The sequence below is a fragment of the Cheilinus undulatus genome, linkage group 23, assembly GCF_018320785.1.
Source record: "Cheilinus undulatus linkage group 23, ASM1832078v1, whole genome shotgun sequence".
Classification (NCBI taxonomy): Eukaryota; Metazoa; Chordata; class Actinopteri; order Labriformes; family Labridae; genus Cheilinus; species Cheilinus undulatus.
Genome location: NC_054887.1, coordinates 877,129 through 897,657, shown reverse-complemented (window position 1 = coordinate 897,657; position 20,529 = coordinate 877,129). Strand labels below are relative to the sequence as shown.

General features: G+C 42.1%; 1 protein-coding gene across 1 annotated transcript in view; it reads left to right on the top strand.

The window, feature by feature from the left end:
* celsr1a (cadherin EGF LAG seven-pass G-type receptor 1a) overlaps window positions 1–20,529 on the top strand; it is a 118,330-nt gene that overhangs the window by 39,594 nt on the left and 58,207 nt on the right. The window contains exons 2-4 of the mRNA XM_041780661.1: window positions 12,671–13,026; window positions 13,143–13,431; window positions 19,441–19,663. Coding sequence (XP_041636595.1) covers window positions 12,671–13,026; window positions 13,143–13,431; window positions 19,441–19,663 — 868 coding nt within the window. The remainder of the gene's footprint in view (window positions 1–12,670; window positions 13,027–13,142; window positions 13,432–19,440; window positions 19,664–20,529) is intronic.

The following is a 20,529-nucleotide window of genomic DNA, read 5'->3' as shown; positions in this document are numbered from 1 at the left end:
GCTAGGGTTAGTTTGTTCATCTGATCGTAGGAAACCTCTGAGACCAGCATCATTCAGTTATAAAGGTTTTCTTAGCAGATGACTTCACGCAGCAGCGGGGAACTCAGGGCCTGTCCACAATCCCCCCAAGAATCAGAGAAATCCCCCCCCACACACACACACACACACACTTTCAGAAAATGTGTGCTGGAACAAGCCGTTCTCAGATTTCCCCTCATGATGTCATGTGGGGAGTTAGCCCCGCCCCCAGGTTTTCTTGGACCTCCACACTTGGAAGAAAGTTCCGCCTTCCTCTAATTATCCTCCTCTCAGGAGAGCCACATCCATGAAGCCACATCCATTTCCCAAGGGGGGCGGAGGCAGGGGTGGAGTCAGACAGCTCATTAACATTTAAAGCCACAGACACAGCTCGTTCATTCTCAGGCCATTTGTATTCGTCCCGTACTGTCACGGTACGGCTGTCACGGTCCTGCCGGCTTCATTTAAATCACCCGTATAGCGATGGTGCTCTGGCTCTGTGAATCAGATTAACTTTACCTTCAACCATCAGCCTCGGAGGAGTGAGAAAAGACTCTGCAGCGGTGTCACAGGTAAAGTTATCCTCACATTTCTCACGGCTTTAACCTCTTTGTCCTCCAAGATGGGCTGTGAAAAGTTCCTCCAAACTTTGTAGCTGGTCCCATTGGTTAGAAAAGTAGTCCACTGCTGAAGTCCGTGTTGAAATCGACTAAAAAGATGCTAATTTGCATAGCTAACTTGCGGTTGTGTGATGATGAGTTCAAGTTAACTGGGAAATTGTAGTGTTTATAGAATGGGTATAAATATGTCAATATATCAATGAAAATAACCTAGTAACTAAGAACAGCATTATTTATAATTTAAATGTAATTTATTCAGCCTATTTATTTTAATACAGTTTAATTAAAAAATTAAATTTTATTTATCCGCTTCAATCACCGTACCGAAAACGTACCGAACCGTGACTTCAAAACCGAGGTACTTACCGAACAGAAATTTTTGTGTAGCGTTACACCCCTAAACCAAGCATTCAGAGTGAAAAATAAAAACATTCTGAATCAACTTAGTTAAAAATATTCAAAAAAGAAAGGTCACCTAGAAACACTGCAGTAGCTGGTGTTAGGGCTGAACCATTTATTAAACTATTCTAATCGTGATTTTTTCCACCAAATATTGCAGTTGTGATTTAATATGCAGTTATTTTTAGGTTCCTCATCTTATGTGTTATTCAATGAACATTATTATTCTTGGTATAACCTGCACTATGGTAGATCAAAATACTGGGAACAATTTCCCAAAAAAAAGAAAAAACACACATTGTGATTTTTACTCTAATTGCATATTTGATACCAGTTGTCACGTTAAAGGGGATTTTTTATGTTGTTCCCGTTTAGATTAATGAAAGAAATATTTAACAAGAAAAGTAGGACTTTTGCAAAAATTCTAAAAAAGACTTTTAAATGTTTGCAGAATGTCTGAGCATACATGGTTCTTTTTTTGCAAAGCGGTCCGGTCTGGATCAGTCCAGTTGTGTCCTGGTTTCACTCATTAAACTCTGATCTTACCCATAGTCCCTCAGCTATAGTCTCTGTCGTTGTGATGGTAAATCCGTCTCTTATTAGAGATCCAGATCATGTGGCTCAGCTCAGTAGAGCTGGTTTCTCCCCATTTGGTGTCAGTTTGTCTTTTTAAATGTGGATTAAATGAGGACAAATGGAGGAAAGGAAACCAGCACTCAAACAGGAGCTAGCTTCAGTGGCTCACATTAAAGAGTCGTTTAGAAGAACAGGCTCGTTTGTGAACGACTCTTTATTCTCTCTGTTGAAAGTTCACCACTGTTCAGTCAAAGGCATGTTTGTGACAAAATAAGGCTTTTTATGTTAAAGGGGCTCAGTGAGCCGCTTAGCTCGCTCTAAGACTCCTCAGGACTCGCCCCCCTTCATCTAGACCAGGGGTTCTCAACCTTTTCAGCCCGCGACCCCCAAAATAAAGATGCCAGAGACCGGGGACCCCCACTGTACCTGCAGCTGGTTAAACAGCCATGAGCATACTAGAATAGTCATGTGGAGACGAGGCCGACCCTAAGGAGGGATAAAGGGGAGAACTCTCTGGGGCCCAGCCAAACAGGGCCAACAAAATCCTGGTCCATTCTAAAGTCACGCTGTGGTATTTTATATTTTTATATTTAACCTGAATAATTATTACTCCTATCAAAGAAACAAATATTTTAATTTATTTCTGTAGCAAGTAGCCCTCTCGAAATGTAAATCCTTTTGTTAAAAACAGAATTAAAATACATTAAAAATAGATAAAATGGCTTGAAATTGTGAGAAAGGCAGTGAAATTGGGGTTTAAAAGTAGCAGAAATGGGTATGAAGTGCCAAAAATAGATAAAAGTGGCCAAAAAAAAAAGACAAAAAATAGTAAAAGTGGCAAAAAATGGCATATCAAGTGGTAAAAGGGGATTAAAAAGTGGCTGAAAATGTGTTAAAGTGGTAAAAAAATAGTTGGAAATTTGGTGAAATGGGATGAAAAATTGATACAAACTGGCAAAAAAGGGTTAGCTGAGGCTGGAATGGGTTAAACTGGGAAAAGTGGGCATATCAAATTCTGAAATGTGGTGTAAAGTGGTAAAAGGGGTTAATATTGGCAATAATGTGTCAACAGAGCCAACAACAGGCAGAGAGTGGCCAGAGTTGGTTTAGAAGTGGCAAAAACAGGCAGAAAAAGTGGTGGAAAGAGTTTGAAATAGGAAAACAATGGTTTTTAAGTGGCAAAAATGTGTTTAAATTGATAGATTGGTGGGAAAAAGAGATAAAAAGTGTCTTGCAATGCCCAATTGGGTCCTGACCCCAAGGTTGAGAACCCCTGATCTAGAAGGCACTAGACTCAGACGGTCTGCAGGACTCAGTAATGTGTGATACTGGTCACCTCCATACTGGTAAACCAGTTAAACTGAGAAAAATCAGCTTTTTTGTAGAGACACTGGCTGTGGGATGTTTTTGATGATTGTGTTGTGTAGAGGTCTGTTTAGAGAGGTAAAGTACTAACTTTCCTCTCTTCCTAATGGCTGTCCCCACTTCCTGCCCCCATCAGGCATTCCTGCGCTCATGTGATTGTAAACAGCCAGTGTATTTTTATAAAGTGATGTTTAGGTCTTTCAGGCTCACCCATGGGGAGCAGTTACCTTCTAACACAAACGAGCATAAATGAGCACAAGGCCGTCTTTGTTAGGTAGTAATTTAGAATCATTTTCTTATTCAAAAAACCATGAAAACAGAAAAACACAGCACAGCTCGTCCAACGATACCACAGACCTGAGATTTGGACCCCCATCACTTCTTTATCCTGGCTGTGACAGCAGATAATGATGATGGTTTCAGTTCTGACATCATGGTGGGGGGCGGGCTGGGGGTAGGTGAGTGATGCATGCCGGAGGTGATGAAGAGCACGTGTCTGGACCTGTGCTGAAAACGATATGTAGAAATGTTGTACGCTGTTTCTCCATTCATCTCAGCTCCTTGGAGGAGATAATAGAGGAAATATCCTCATGTCAGAACAACAGGAAGTCACTTTTACCACGCTATCACTACAGGTAAAATGGGATTAATTAGGTTTGACAGTAAAATTCTGTTTTGCGATCCAAGTCTGGAATTAGAGCGTCTCTTACCTGTCAGAACTAGAGAGAAAATCCCCTGCATGATCATTTTTCTTTTTTCTATTATCAGGTCAAAACAGATCTAGATGCTACCTCACAGACTGTGACATGGAGGAAGTTTAACTCCATTAGACGATCGGCTGGGAGTGAGAGAGAGCTGACATGGCTGAGAGCCTGAGTGCTTGAGTCAGAGAACTCTCTGATCTAACAGTGCTGACTATTAATCATGAAACTGATGGAGCTGATAGAGCCTTTAAGTGTCTAAGCATGTGAAGGGCTAATGGAGCTTTCTAGAGCACTCACATAGGCCATGTCATAAGAGAGCATCCGCTGTTGATGAATTTATTCATCTTATGACTCACCATAAGTGTATGTTAAGTATTTTTAGAAAGCAGTCCATTTACATGATATCTGATCTGACACCGTGGTATTTGACCTGACCTGGGACCAGTGCAGCAACAGAAACTGGTCAGAAATAAGACAGGACTGGGCTCCATTAGGAGGAGAGGTTTCAGATGGTGAGGTTCTTCTGCACTGATATATCTGTAACTTGTTAAAACCAAATTAAACCCATAGTTCTCTCTCCATCTGTCTAGAAAAATCCTGCCATCTCTCTGGAGGACAGTGTCTGCTGAGCATGCAGCTGCTGCCTGGTGTTTGCACGCTTCGCTCTCTGCAGTGCCTCCTTTTAACAATATTCCTCTTTGCAGTTAGGATAGTGAAAGGGGGCATATTATGAAAAAATCGCTTTTTCAGGTTTTTCCAACAAAACAATGTGCCCCTGTCCACAATCCCCTCAGATACCAGAATAATCCATTCCCTCCCTCCTTTCTTTCTCCACCTTTAAGAAAATGTGTGCTGAAACAAGCCGTTCTCAGATTTTCCCCTCATGATGTCATGTGGGGAGTTAGCCCCGCCCTCAGGTTTTCTTGGCCCTCCCCGCTTGGAAGAAAGTCCCGCCCTCCTCTCCTGATCCTCCTCTCAGCTACCAGCTGAGATGCTGGCTAGCTCAGTGGGTTACCCTGCTGACTTTGGTCTGGGAGATTGGTGGTTCAAATCCCAGTCAGGTCCTTAATTTTGGATTAAAGCATTTGTAACATCAGGAGTGCTACATCCATTTCCTGAGAGGGGTGTGGCCAGGGGCGGAGTCAGACAGCTCAGTGACATTTGGAGCCACAGACACAGAAACAGCTGGAGTTTTCAGACATGCAGAAATCAATACTGGAGTGTTTTTACAGAAACAGACTTCACTGGCATGTTTTGAGGACCTCTGAGACCAATATAAACTTGTCTTTAAAGGGAAACAATGTAAGAGGGGGGAAAATATGTCTTACAGATTTTTTTAATTGTAAATATCTCAAATCAATATTTTCCAAAATGATCTTGTACTCGTGTTCCTTCATTCGCATTTGGGCCTTGCTTTGGCCCACCTTCTCCTTCCATGCTTGGGCCAGGAGCGCGTGCCAAAGAGCGTACTCACACTGGTCAAACGTACTGAACTTTACGCTCAAACATGCTCAGGCATGGAACAGTCTGCCAGTGTGAGTGCGCCCTCAAACGAGCTCAGGAACGGTACAGTCTGCCAGTGTGAGTGCGCCCTCAAACGAGCTCAGGAACGGTACAGTCTGCCAGTGTGAGTGCGCCCTCAAACAAGCTCAGGAACGGTACAGACTGCCTAGAGTGAGTGCGCCCTCAAATGTGCTCAGGCACGGTACAGACTGCCAGTGTGAGTGCGCCCTCAAATGTGCTCAGGAACGGTACAGACTGCCTAGAGTGAGTGCGCCCTCAAATGTGCTCAGGCACGGTACAGACTGCCAGAGTGAATGCACCCTTATTCTGTAGTCATGGTGTTCTGCCACACAGCTACTGCTGGGTGTCAGAGTTGAGTTTGGGTGACTCAAACAGAGACAGCATGGTCTGATACTCCTCTGATTCCTTGAACAGATGGTCCATTTGTCTTGGTTTACATGGTTAGGTTTACCACATTGCTCCACTCTCTTTCCCATCCTTGCTGTGTGTTTGTCACAGCGTTTCCTCTCAAGCTTGTTAATAGCAGAATGTGATGTTCACAGCAGCTGCTGATTTTATCTCCTCAAACCGTGTCACAACAAACAAGCTGACACCTTCTCTGTTTGCAGTGTCATGTCCACATGGCTATATCTCAAATCAAGTGCTGCCTCACTTCTCTGATAAATTACAGGTATACAGACACCAGTCAGCCCTCAGGCACTAACACAAGTCAGGTGTTCACTGGGACTCATTTTGCATTGTCTGGCCTCTTCATCCTGGCTCGTTTGGCATTGTCTGGGCAGGAACAGTGCTTCTATTCATCCCAGCCGTCTCTCCCAGGGATCTTAAATAGGACATACAGTAGATATTCTAGCTGGGTCATTTCTCTGCCCGCCACTCGATGCCCCTGAGTGCTCTGCTTAAGTACAGCCACTAAGGGCACTTAAGGAGGGCTTGTGAAAGTCCGATCTGGTTAAAGTGAAGGTGGAGGATCAGTTAATACAGCGGTGCAGGCTTCTGAACTCCCATGTGTGCCAAAGGTTTCCCTGTGACTCAGAATTCATGTCTTAGAAGCTCATTTCCCCCTCAGATGTGTTTCAGTCATGCAGTCTGTGCAGATCTCCCTCAGCTCCATGTAAGGGTGGGCAATAAGGACAAAATAGATCACCACATTCTGTACGTTAATGACCAGAAAAAACAAATGTATTCCCCATACAGTTTTTTCTCTGCATGCAGAAATCCTGTTTTTACAAGTCAAATATTCAAAGTACATTTGGCTGTCTGCTAGAATCAGCCTGGTCTGTTTGTGACTAACTCTCACATAAAACTAAAACATTAGAGCCAAACTGTTAAAGAACTGATAACTTAAACAAATGATCAGGTTCTGGGGAGTTTACCATGAAGGATGGCATAAAAACTGAGGATCAGATCCACAGAGACTATTCTAGACTGTAAGACTATAAGAGCTCTGGGATGTGTTTGAGATTTTTCTCCTTTTTGCACCAAATCTGCATTTTGCTCTAATCACATGCACATGCCCATAGTTAGGCACTGTTAGTGTTTGACCACAATTACCCATCAGGCTTTGGGTTTAGATCACTGACTCTGTAATGACACAGAAAAAATGAAAATGACCGTTTTCAGAGTAAGATTTTGTGGTGCAGAGATACAGTGAAAAACAGATGCTAGTGGGTTCGTTAGATGTTTCTGTGTGACTCTGAGACTGGATAGACCAGAACACACTGGTGCTGTAGCACAGAAAACACATTATCACAGGAGGTCAGTCATTGGCTAGCATTTATGGCAGCATACTTCCTGCTGCACACGTCCATGCTGCATCAATGATTCTGAGTGGTTAGGATCGTTACTACTGTTATTCTTTACCATGAGTGTGAGCATGACAGCAGACTTCACACACATTCACACAGACGAGGCTGTAATAATGAAGAGCAGAGACAGAGGAGGACGCGGTGACACGCCAGCCTGTTAGCAGACTCTACAGCAGCGTTACTCAACCAAAGAGCCACAGTGTTAAAAAATACCTTTGAAAGAGCCACAATCTGAGGGTTAAAGTAGCTATAAAGATAAGTTAAAGGTGGAAAAATGGGAATCAAATGGAATTTAACTGCAACAGGCAGGTTAATGGGTGAGGCAAAAAGGCAAAAATAGAAAAAAGAAGGCAAAAAAAGTGCAAAAAGCAGGATAAACGTGTCAAAAATGGGTAAAAAGTAACAAAAAAGTAGCAAAAACTGGTAAAAAAAAAACTAAACAAGTAGTTAATGGCAAAAGGTTGCTTAAATGGGCAAAAAGTGGCAAAAAAAGGTATAAAAGGAAACATTTTTGCCACTTTTCCTAATTTTTTTGCCACTTTTAGTCAATTTAAGCCTCCTGTCCCATTAAATAATCACTTGTTTCCTATTGTTTCCTCCATTTTCGCCACCCTTGACTGCTTTTTTCCCATTTTAGTCACTTTTCACTCATTTATTTTACCACCTGTAACTCATTTTTGCCACTTTTGGACCGTTTTTTTCCACCTGTAACTCATTTTTTGGTAACTTCTCACCTATCTTTTTCCACTTTTTACCACATTTTTGCCAATTTTCACCCATTTTTGCTGCTTTTTGACCATTTTTGCCATCTTTAACTTATTTTAGTGCTACTTTAAGGCATTTTTGTCACTTTTCACCACTTAGATTGTGGCTCTTAGGTTTTTTCTACATTTTGGCTCTTTGGTTGAGCAGGGTTGAGTAACGCTGGTTTAAACACTGGTGAGTCAGGCCTATCTGTGCATGAATGTTACTGTTGGGGGTGTAAGCCTTTAACATCAGTTACAGCAGAGTTAAAGAAGTGTAAAGAACAGTTTTGTATTTTTTTGTATTCTCTCATTGGAGAATGGAGTAAATTGAATAAATCAAAGTTTGGTCCAGATGCCAGAGAGACTGTGGACTGAAGCTGATCATGTTCCAGAGGCTTCTTCTCTTCCTCCTCTCCTCTAGCTGCTCTCTTTTTTGTCCCTCTGTTGTTCCTGTAGCTCTGGCTGTATGTTTGTTGATTGATGGCGCTTTGATTGAGTTAACTTCAGAGATTTCTGGATGATTGCCCTCCTCTTTGAGCAGACAGGATGTCTGTCAGGTTTGTTGCTGCAGGGAGAAAGAGACGGAGACGGCCGTGACGACTAGTTGGACTGAGAGCACAGCAGTAGGAACAGAGAACGGGTACAACTCTAATCTGAACAAGTGTAATAGTTTTATTTTTATGTTGACACTAAGCATAGAGAGAATGACGCAGAAATGATAGATTATAAACACAGCCTTTGTGAGTGATGGAGTTCTGCTGTCTCCAACTCTTTGATGAGGAAGATGAGGCTGGAAACAGATGATAGGAGACTGTCGAGAGGAGGAAGGCTGCCAGAACTGACTTTAGATCAGGGCGTTCAGACGTGTCCTAGAAGATGGAGCTGACATGGAGTGTCTGAAAAATGGTTGGATGGACTTCACTGGGGTTCCTCCACACCTAGAAAAGCTGTCAGTTTGGCTCTGTGCTTGTTTGATGAACAAATGTTGGCCAGTTCTAATGAAACCGCCGCTATACTGAAGCTCCACCCAGCTTATCGTTGCTGGCAGCCGCCATCGTACTGGTGTACAGTCCAACACAACCCCAGAACCATCGCACACTCACGCTGAGCAGGGTGAGAGAGGAAACATGTTCTAAGGCCATGAAAGAGCTCAGCTCTGTTTTTGTTTAATAAAGAAATGTGGTGAGGAACTGCTGCTAGAGCTACAGTATTTATTCATTTATTTATGATTTTATTTATTCAGTTATTTATGATTTTATTTATTCAGTTATTTATGATTTTATTTATTCATTTATTTATTTATGATTTTATTTATTCAGTTATTTATGATTTTATTAATTCATTTATTTATTTATGATTTTATTTATTCAGTTATTTATGATTTTATTTATTCATTTATTTATTTATGATTTTATTTATTCAGTTATTTATTTATGATTTTATTTATTCAGTTATTTATGATTTTATTAATTCATTTATTTATTTATGATTTTATTTATTCAGTTATTTATGATTTTATTTATTCAGTTATGTATGATTTTATTTATTCAGTTATTTATTTATGATTTTATTTATTCAGTTATTTATGATTTTATTTATTCATTTATTTATTAAAATATTTATTTATGATTTATTCATCAATTTTTTTGAAGTATTCATGTATGGTTGATTTATTTATCTATTTCCTTATGTATTTTGTTTATATTTTATTTATGATTTTGTTTATTCATTTATGTATTTATTTATGATTTTTATTTATTTAGTTAAGTATTTATGTATGATTTATTCTTTCTGATTATTGACTTATTTAAGTATTTATTTATTTATTTATTTGTCTAATTCTTTATTTGTTAAAGTATTTCTTATTTTATTAATTTATGTATTTATTTATTTATTTATATACTTCTTTTTTTCTAAGTATGTTTATATTTATCTATTTATCTATCTATTAATTTATTTATTAATGTTTTTTTTTATCTCTGTGTTAGTGTGAGGTTGTTTCATAGACTGTAGAAAGAATTGGACCAATCCCGTGTGACGTCAGTCGTCTGATTACAGTAGGCGGACTCAAACGGCTTTTGACGCCAATCTGTGGAGGCTTCCATATTGAAATCACGGTCTCAGCCAAACTTAACGCCCGCCCACTAAGCACGACTTCCTGTCAGCATTCCGGTTGACAGAAACGGAGCCTCTGCCTGCCGAGCTATCTGTCAATCAAATGAGACGCACCAATCAGCTTTCATCCTAAATATAATCCAAACGATCGTGGTACAAAAAAAATCCACCCCCCGTACAGTGGGAGCACAATAAGACACTAGCTTAATGAGACACGTTTGGTGTTTTGAACCAGGCTGTAAACCAGTTTATTTCTAGTGTCTAAACCGGCTGTTTAACACGTGTGCAGACGGGACTTGCGGTGTTCCTGCAGCCAGCCTCTAGTGGACACTTGCGGTATAGCATTTTTTTGCACTTCCGCATTGGCTTCATTTTTCGGGACTGGAGGTTGCTGCTTGTGTTGTTTGACCCACTTTAAAACAAAAGTGCCGTGGGTGTGGTGTCACAGTTCATCAACCGTCATTATCGTCTATGTCACCTCCTGATGGTCCGTCAGAACGCTCCGTCTGTTGATTTAACTCACTTGAACGTACAAATGTAAAAGTGCAGTTTCCATGGTGATAACCACAGAAGTGATCAGAGAATAACTGTAGTCAACATAAACACAAGGCTTTCATCAGTGTGTCTGTCCTGATATAAACCTCTGTTTAAAGACCTTCAGCTGTAATTCCTGACAGTCCTCTGTGTGTGTGTGTGTGTGTGTGTGTGTGTGTGTCTCTGACATTGTACCTGCTGCTGTGTGTGGTCAGCACATGTGTTTGAGTGTGTGATGGCATACTAACACACACATTTTTCCACGCTATGGTGTTTTCCTGTGTGGAACCCTTTCCATGGCTCGGCCCATCCTCTTTGTGTGTGTGTGTGTGTGTGGGTGTGTGTGTGAGATCCCATGCTAGCAGCTGTTGGATCTATAAATAGAGTGGGTTGAGATGGCTCTTAGAGAGTAACCAACAACTGTCATGGAACCGTGTTCAGGATGTGCAGCACCAGGATGTCTGCTTGGTTTCTAAAGTTTTAGCGTTGAACCAGAACAACATCCACACCTTCACTGTGATTTTACTCTCATTCAACAAGCAGTTAGTATTATTATTATTAAGCTGTTTTCATGTTAAAGAGAAACCAGACTGCTAAAGACCAAACGTGACCACAGAAAAGCTTCTCTGTGGATGAACGTGTGTGTGAGTGTACTTTCAGTTACCTGTTTTAAGATTTGTCTGATATTTACAGCACTAAGCTCTGGTTATGAGGCCGCTCAGAGCTGGACTGCTGTGTTCAGGTAAAGGTGTGTCCCAGTGGGCTTGGTCTGAGTCTTTGACTGCTGCTCTCTAGGATTTCTGGTGTAAGTTGGAGTGTTTCACAGACAAAGACAGGTGTGGATAGCAGTGAATAAATGTGAACAGTAGCTGACATTCTCTGTTCACACTGAGCCTCTATTCCAGCACAGCTGCTGCTGAACGTCACAGTCCTGCAGAGCCACGTGCTAATGTGTGCATGCATGGGTATATGTGCTGTTTGCCACCCTGTTGTGAACCATGATCCGCCCCCGTCACACATTAAAGTTGCGTTAACTGAACCTTCTGCTGCTGATGTTAGCGGCACAGTTGCCCGCTCTAGTTAGCAGCTAGCTTTAGCCTGCCTGTCCACGCCCTGCTACGAGTGACTCGATGTTGAGACGAGGTTTAAGGACCTACAAAGTGACCTCATCTCCATCTTTAAGCAACAACACACACACACACACACATGCTACACACTTGTGCAGTGGGGCGCTGCAATCGGACCCTTCTCCCTGCCCTGCTTCAACAGTGTTAACCCCTCGCTCTTCTCCTCTGCTCAGCTCACCACCTGTTGTCAGCTGTAATTCACACAGCCCTCTGCAGCCTATAGAAGTCTGTTCATCTATAGGCACCGGAGCATACAGCTGTGCCAGAGGTGGCTGTGAAACCTGGGACAGAAATGTCTGGCTAATCCACTCCCTCCCTACCAGAGCTGGATTCAGACCGACTCTGGAGAACAGTTCTTAGTGAAAGAGGCCAGGGGGACATACTTTTGTTAGAAAAGCCTGGAACGTGATTTTTGCAGAATATGTCCCCTTTAAATAATCGTTACATAGCCCATGATTTAAATTTGTCATTAATAATAATATCTAATGTCCTTTCACAGATTTTCATAGAGACCAGATAAAAACCATCACCCACAGTCAAAGTGAACAAAGTTTACCAGTAGAAAAAATGTCAGGACATCAGTTTTCTTAGAAATAATCTGAGTTGGGAATAAAGTTGAAAAAAGAAAAGTGAAACCTGAGAAACCATTTAAATATTCTGATAAGATAGACTAACTAAAACTGTATTTATGGGCATTTATGGATTTCATATTTAGATTTTTTAGACATTACAAACAAACTTGAAATGCGGACATAAATGCAAATATGATGATATTTCAGCTGACAGTCTGGAAATCATCACCCAGAGTTAATGTGGCAGATTAATGTGATATTATTACAGAGACAGGAGGGATATACTTTTACACACAATCACAGAAACTCACCGTTACTTTCATATTTCATTGCAGCTTTATATTATTGTGTACAAGAGAAGATGGCTTTTATTTTGAAAGGTCCCAAAATGATGTTGAATTTGTCCCTTGAGCTCCAGCTGGACTGTAGACATCAATAAAAGCGTGTTTTTTATCATGTTGAGGGCTCAGAGGATCCAGTGTTGGCATCAGGTCTTGACTTTTCTTGAATTTGCAGTAGTGATCGTGTGCATAACCTGTCACATGTGTGCCCTCTCTTCCAGATGGCATCCATCGTGTCGTAGCCCAGTGCACGCTGCGTGTCACCATCATCACTGATGACATGCTGACCAACAGCATCACCGTGCGTCTGGAGAACATGTCCCAGGAGCGCTTCCTGTCCCCCCTGCTGAGTCTGTTCCTGGAGGGCGTGGCTGCTGTGCTTTCCACCAAACGGGAGGAAGTCTTTGTGTTTAACATCCAAAATGACACCGACGTCCAGGGCTCCATTCTCAACGTCACGTTTTCAGCTCTGCAGCCTGAGGGCGTGCAGGGGAAGGGGACGTTCTTCCCCTCAGAGGAGCTCCAGGAGCAGATCTACCTCAACAGGACTCTGCTTAGGCTCATATCTTCTCAGGAGGTAACAAACACACACACACACACACAGACACACACGGGGGCACACGTATACACTCACAGTCTCAGAACAGCACAGTTCTTCAGAGGGCGTAGCATTGCTGTGCTTCTGCCCTCCAGGTTCTGCCTTTTGATGACAACATCTGCCTGCGGGAACCCTGTGAGAACTACATGAAGTGTGTGTCCGTGCTGAAGTTCGACAGTTCTCCTCCCTTCATCGCCTCAGACACGGTTCTGTTTCGGCCCATTCACCCCATCAACGGGCTGCGCTGCCGCTGTCCTCTGGGTTTCACGGGAGACTACTGTGAAACTGAGATTGACCTCTGCTACTCAGGACCCTGCAAGAATAACGGCAGATGCCGCAGCCGTGAGGGAGGATACACCTGCGAGTGCCTGGAGGACTTCACAGGTGAGAACAAAATTCAGTAGAACTTTGTATTGGAGATGTTCCGATGACATTTTCTCCTTCTGATACCAAGGTGTTGGGTATCGGCCGATACTGAGGACTGATCTGATACTGGTGTGAACTTTCTGGACTGACTGTGCAGACTAACAAACTATTTTAGACCTACTCAGAACATGGATCAACCAGTAGAATCATAATGTACAGCACGGGTGTCAAACTCAAGGCCCGGGGGCCAAATGCGGCCAGTATCGTAGCTCACATCCTGATGTAGTGATGTGGAAGTTTGAGCTGTCAGAAAGGAAACTCTCTCTATTCCTCTTTATTCATAGTTTTTATATGACCTATTACCCTAATAAAACTAAAAATATTTCAGTACTTTTATCCTATCCTTTTATAATAACACTCATGTGATGCTGATTTATTTAGTCAGAGACAGAAGGTTTAGTTTCCTGTCACAGAGGTTTGGAGCTCATGTTGTCTTTAATGACTGGTACGAAACCACTAAACCGCACTGACGGGTTGTTAAGCTCTCTCCACCAATTGTTGTAGCTTGAGGTCGACCCCAGTTCAGTGTTTTTGTTCTGTAGGTACATCCACCTGCACACACACACACACACACACACGTACACAGAAGATTTATTACTGTATGAAGACATAAGGAATGCTGGACATACCAGTCATGCCAGACTGAACAGATCTCACCTTACCCATTTACCACATCCACAGCAGCGTTCTCACGGCGGTACTGATTTAGAGAACGTTCTCGTTCACGTGAATTATGAGTTTCACTTTTAGTCGACACCGCACAAAGGCCATGGCCCGGGCTCTCTCCTTCCTGGTCCAGTAATGTGGTCCTCTTTATCCACAGTGTATTTTCTGGCAGATACATTTCCTGGTTGAAACCAGACTCAAAAGATGGGAGAAAAAATCCTTGTATTATACGTTCATTTAATATTTGATTGATAATTGAATAACAAATAATGAAAAAATGGCTCATTTTCTTGTTTTCATTTCTGAAATGAAATCAAATAAACAAGAAATGATGCGTCTTTTTAGCTTTTACAGTTAATGTTGGGATCAGAGAATGTAACATGAAAAAACAGGTGTAAGCAGATAGTATGATTTCAATATTGATTTGCATACCCTGGTACAGGTGTTGTGCTCAGAAAAGCATCCTGAGAATCACATGCCCATCGCTGAGGTGTTCACACTTCCTGGACTGATTTACAGAACACAAACACGGGCACCAAGTTAAGTCACGTTCCTGCACTGGTGCTCCTTCATTTACAGGGAATAAGAGTCCAAACCTATCTGTCCCTGTGTGAAAAAGTAATCACCCCCGATCCTAATAACTGGTTGTTCCATCCTTGGCAGCAATAACTGAAATCAAGCGTTTGTGATAACTGCTGATGAGTCTTTCTCATCGCTGTGGAGGAATGTTGTCCCACTCTTCTTCACAGAATTGTTTTAACTCAGCCATATTGGAGGGTTTTCCAGCATGAAATGCCCGTTTAAGGTCACACCACAGCATCTCAGTTGGATTTAAGTCCAGACTTTGACTTGGCCACTCTAAAAACCTTCATTTAGTTTATTCTGATCCATTCAGAGGTGGACTTGCTGGTATAGAACAGAATATTTCCCAGAAGTCTTGGGGATCATCAGGATGTTTTTAGTCAAATGTGAGACGAGCCTTTGTGTTCTTTATTGTCAGCAGTGGTTTTGGCCTTGGAACTCTCCCATGATGCCATTGTTGCCCAGTGTCGTTCTGATGGTTGAGTCATGACCTCTGACCTTAACTGAGGCCAGTGAGGCCTACAGGTCTTTGGATGTGGTTCTGGGTTCTTCTGGGACCTCCTGGATGAGTCGTCTTTGCACTCTTGGAGTCATTTTGGTTGGCCGACCACTCCTGGGAAGGTTCACCACTGTTCCCAGTTTTCTCCATTTGTGGATAATGGCTCTGACTGTGGTTCTCTGGAGTCCCAAAGCCTTGGAAATGTCTTTGTAACCTTTTCCAGACTGATAGATTTCAATCACTTTGTTTCTCATTTGTTCTTGAGTTTCTTTGGATGGTGGTATGATGTGTTTCTTTCTGAGATCTTGTAGCCTACTTCACTTTGTCTGACAGCTTCTATTTAAGGGATTTCTACATTCAACTAATCTGGAGGGAATCAGGCCTGGGTGTGGCCAGAGAAACTGAACTCAGGACTGTGGCAGTGTTTGCTAAATGCTAGGCTATTTCATTTTTAATGGCAGACTCTATGAATGTTAAATCTGTAAGAACTGACTCAAACTAAGAACTCACTCTTTAATGTTGTTATTTTTGGCTCTTTAAAGCCAGTGACCAGGGACTGAGAACCTCACAGGCCTCGTCAAACACAAGTTCTACTGAAAAACAAACTGTGAACCTAACCCTGCTAGTCTTTGTCAGGAGAAATGATGATAGTTTGAGAACATTCTCCAGAATATTTCATTCCATACTTCCTCCTCGTACATCTGATCTCTGATTGGCTGTTACCTTCCCCCTCGTACATCTGATCCCTGATTGGCTGTCTCTCTCTAATAGAGCCCAGAGGGTTTCTGACAGCAGCTATAACTGTCTCTTCCTGCTCCTATCTGATCTAATTACCTGATTATACCTGCCTTTGTCAATCAGTGCCCATGTCTTGCCTCTTCCTCTCCTCCCCATGTCCATCCTCTCCATTGGCCCGTCATATCTCCCTTACCTGTGCCCCTCCTTTGAAGGTCACAGTTCAGTCCCAGATAGTCAGGGGCCATGATAGGGCTGATGACAGGGGGCCCGTTCTGCCCTCCTTGGGTTTCCGACATTACAGGGAAATAGATCCTTATAATTTACCTTCTGAAAAAAGGATTATGCTGAGGAGAGAAGGGCCATTAGCTGGTTCCAGACTGTACTGCTGGATGTGTGTGTGAAGGGTAGAGAGATCTTGTCTGACGTACAGCACCACAATAGACACACAAGCACACATTATAAGTAATAGGACAGTTAGAACAAGGTCTGCTGATGTATTAGTGGAGGAATTTATATGAGCTGAGCCAGGAGGTCAGTCCCAGCTCCCCGATTGTATGGAGCAAGAGCCTCAAAGTCATTTATGAGGAATTTCCCAAGGCCAGACACACTGAGAAACTGGATTGGATAATATGATAAAATAAATTTGATACCGACATGCAGCCTTCCAAGTTATTCACCAAAGGACTGACTAGTGGCAGCTCGAGTCTGTCTCACAAGACCTGACTGTTAACAATGAGACAATTCAGAGCCGTTGGCTGAGTGTGCTTCATCTTCTAGATCTGACCCCACCCAAAACCAGCTCTAGTTATGTGGCCCAGCAAAAACAGCCTGTGGTTTTACATAGATCTAAGATGATTGGTTGGTCAAGATCAGGGCCACAGAATAAGCTAAGCCCCTGATAAACCCAGAGAATAGGCCCTGATAAACCCAGAGAATAGGCCCTGATAAACCCAGAGAATAGGCCCTGATAAACCCAGAGAATAGGCCCTGATAAACCCAGAGAATGGACCCTGATAAACCCAGAGAATAGGCCCTGATAAACCCAGAGAATAGGCCCTGATAAACCCAGAGAATAGGCCCTGATAAACCCAGAGAATAGGCCCTGATAAACCCAGAGAATAGGCCCTGATAAACCCAGAGAATGGACCCTGATAAACCCAGAGAATGAACCCTGATAAACCCAGAGAATGAACCCTGATAAACCCAGAGAATAGGCCCTGATAAACCCAGAGAATGGACCCTGATAAACCCAGAGAATAGGCCCTGATAAACCCAGAGAATAGACCCTGATAAACCCAGAGAATAGGCCCTGATAAACCCAGAAAATGGACCCTGATAAACCCAGAGAATAGGCCCTGATAAACCCAGAGAATAGACCCTGATAAACCCAGAGAATGTGAGGGTTATTTATTTGAGCTACTTTCACTGATAAACCCAGAGAATAGTCCTGATAATAATAATAATAATAATAATAATAATACCCAGAGAATAAGGCCCTGATAAACCCAGAGAATGAACCCTGATAAACCCAGAGAATGAACCCTGATAAACCCAGAGAATAGGCCCTGATAAACCCAGAGAATGGACCCTGATAAACCCAGAGACTGGACCCTCCTCAGCTTTGATTTATTGATGCTATCAGTGCATGTGTGTTGGATCAGTAGCATTGGCATCATTAGCGTTCTGGCTAACATTTAGATTATTTTGGACTTTAAAAGTGTGCCAAACTTTCTGTGCTTTAATGTGAGGGTTATTTATTTGAGCTACTTTCACTTTCAACATGTTTTCAGTCCATTTTATAATAATAATAATAATAATAATAATAATAATAATAATAACTGTATTTATAGAGCACTTTTAAAAACAAGGGATTACAAAGTGCTTTGACATGGTTAGCAACAAGAGCAAAGCATCTCAGAAAGGACAGAGACAACAGAACTATGATTTTTAAACCATTTCTGCTTTTTTTCACCCTTTTTCCCCCTTTTTTTGCCTCTTGGGACCACTAGTGGCTCTGTGAAAACATCAACTAAACTCTTTCTCTCCAGCACCGGCTGTACTCTGGTTATTTGGATTTTAACCCATTAACACACTCATTAAAAACACCAAATATTGAGTAAACTTTCTCAGGTTATAGGCTGTTAGAAAGAGGAGAATCTTAAAATCCTAACAAAGGTCTGCAGTAATGGCTAACAGATACACAGGAACAGAAACTCGCCCTTTAGTGTGAGGAAAACAGGAATAAATCAAACTCACGGTGTGTGCTGCAAGGAGCACACTAACTCAAACTTATCTCCACTGTGTGTTTGGTTTTGTTTTCTTACATCTGACAGGGGTGGTGTATTCAAGAAAGCTCACCCTTTCTGTGTCTGGTAGACTCTAAGAAGCAAAACAAGCGTACCCATGTGATCCTTGGGTCTGAGTGTTGCGTCAGTAGATCAGCCAAGGTCTTCATCGGCTATCAGCAGGTTTACTCTGAGTTATCCTGGCACACTTTGGGCCAGAATCAAACGTTTGTATTTTTGGAGGCCCCCTCTCTATCACTCTTCTTTATGGACTGAGCTGACGGTATGTCTGAGAGGAGGAAGTGTAGCTAGAGCTCCACGGACAGGTGAGTCTGAGAGACAGTACCTGTAACAGCAGCAGGGCTGCATCAACGCTAAGAGGAGTCACAGTCAGCTGGTAGAATAACATGGACATAAATATAAATATTTGTGTGATTTATGTTTTTTTATTATTTGAGCTCGTTTGTGGAATGCCTCTTCCTGGTGGATAGGAGCAACAGAAAAGTGTAAAGTGTAAAATTCCTTCCTTGGCCTTTAAATCAGAGCGTTAAAAATGCAAATTAGCCAGAAAGGAAATTTACAACAAGAACAAGGTGGGGGCAGGCTTAGCAAACACCTGAATAGAGGTTCAGAAGAGGACGCTGATTCTGTTATCTGATACTCCACGGTTTAAAAACGTAGTCCTTTATACCTGGATGTCTCCGCGGACTAGAGCAGAAGAGCTTTTATTCCTCTGTAGAAAAATCCACCACAGCAGCTCAGAACAAGACCAGACTGACACAGAACATCAGAACAACCAAAGATCCACACAAAAGACAGACGGAGTGGTTGGTTTAAGCAGATTTATTTAGTCACAGCAGCACACCAGTATGAAACATCTCTGTATTTGTTTATTTTTATAAAAGACATGAAGATAATTCACATGCTCTTATCGCTGTGATGCCGTGTTCTTGAATGACTATCTTGTTTAAACAAGATTCCAAACAGCTGACACGCTCTCAGTCATCTGTGGGCAGCATGCCTCACAGAGGAAACATAATGATGGTATTTAACTGATGCAATAATGTGATGACAGGAGATTTATCATCCAGCTGAAATAAAGCTGAGTCAGCATCAGCTCCATCCGCATTAATAAGACATTAGTCCTTTTAAAGTAGAGCAGCGATAAATTTACCATCCCTCGTTTTTCCCTCACAGGTGAACACTGTGAGCTGAATGCATCATCAGGACGGTGTGTCCCAGGTGTGTGTAAGAACGGCGGGAAGTGTGTGAATCGCCTCGCCGGTGGGTTTATGTGTGAGTGTCCAGAAGGAGAGTTTGAGAAACCCTACTGTGAGATGACCACACGCAGTTTCCCTGGACGCTCCTTTATCACCTTTCGAGGCCTGCGGCAGAGATTCCACTTCACCGTGTCCTTCATGTGAGTGCCTCCTCTGCTTTCTCCCTTTTTCTCTGCTAACGTCTACGCTGCTCACCACAAACGTGTTTACGCACTGAGGAGAGGGATGAGAACGACTGTGACCACCTAGCTTAGTTATGTTAGTAGATCGACGTACAAGCAGAGCCACTTTTTAGTCAATATTGACAGTCGCCAACAAAAACAGGCTCCTCTACGTGGCATCTGTCTGTTTTTCAGACTGTTACTGGAGCTCACAGATTTTTAAAATAAGCAAAACAAACTCTATCAGCTGTCAGCAGACTTTGTAATGGTTTAGACTGGCTTTAGTCTTTTTAAATAGCTGTTATAAATGCTACGTATGTCATATTTTATTAGTACAAGCTAATAGTTCTGTGGTAGTAGGTCAAGATCTGAAACTGTTTATTTTCCATGTAGAACAGGGAAAAGTCTTAAAACAGATAGCAGCCCCATAACAGCGTAGCTTAAATACTCATTTACTTTACACAGGGTAGAGATGATGAACAGCTATAAACATCTATTAAATACACCTGTGAAGAGAAGACTGAACAGTTAGATTCACTCTTTGTACACATCTCTGTTATGTCTTCTCCCCTGCACACAGACCTGCATTCAGACAGTACAGCAGTAGAAGTAAGACACATAAACTCAGTCTGGATCAGCTTAAACTCAGTCTGGATCAGCTTAGACTCAGTCTGGATCAGCTTAAACTCAGTCTGGATCAGCTTAAACTCAGTCTGGATCAGCTTAAACTCAGTCTGGATCAGCTTAGACTCAGTCTGGATCAGCTTAAACTCAGTCTGGATCAGCTTAGACTCAGTCTGGATCAGCTTAAACTCAGTCTGGATCAGCTTAAACTCAGTCTGGAT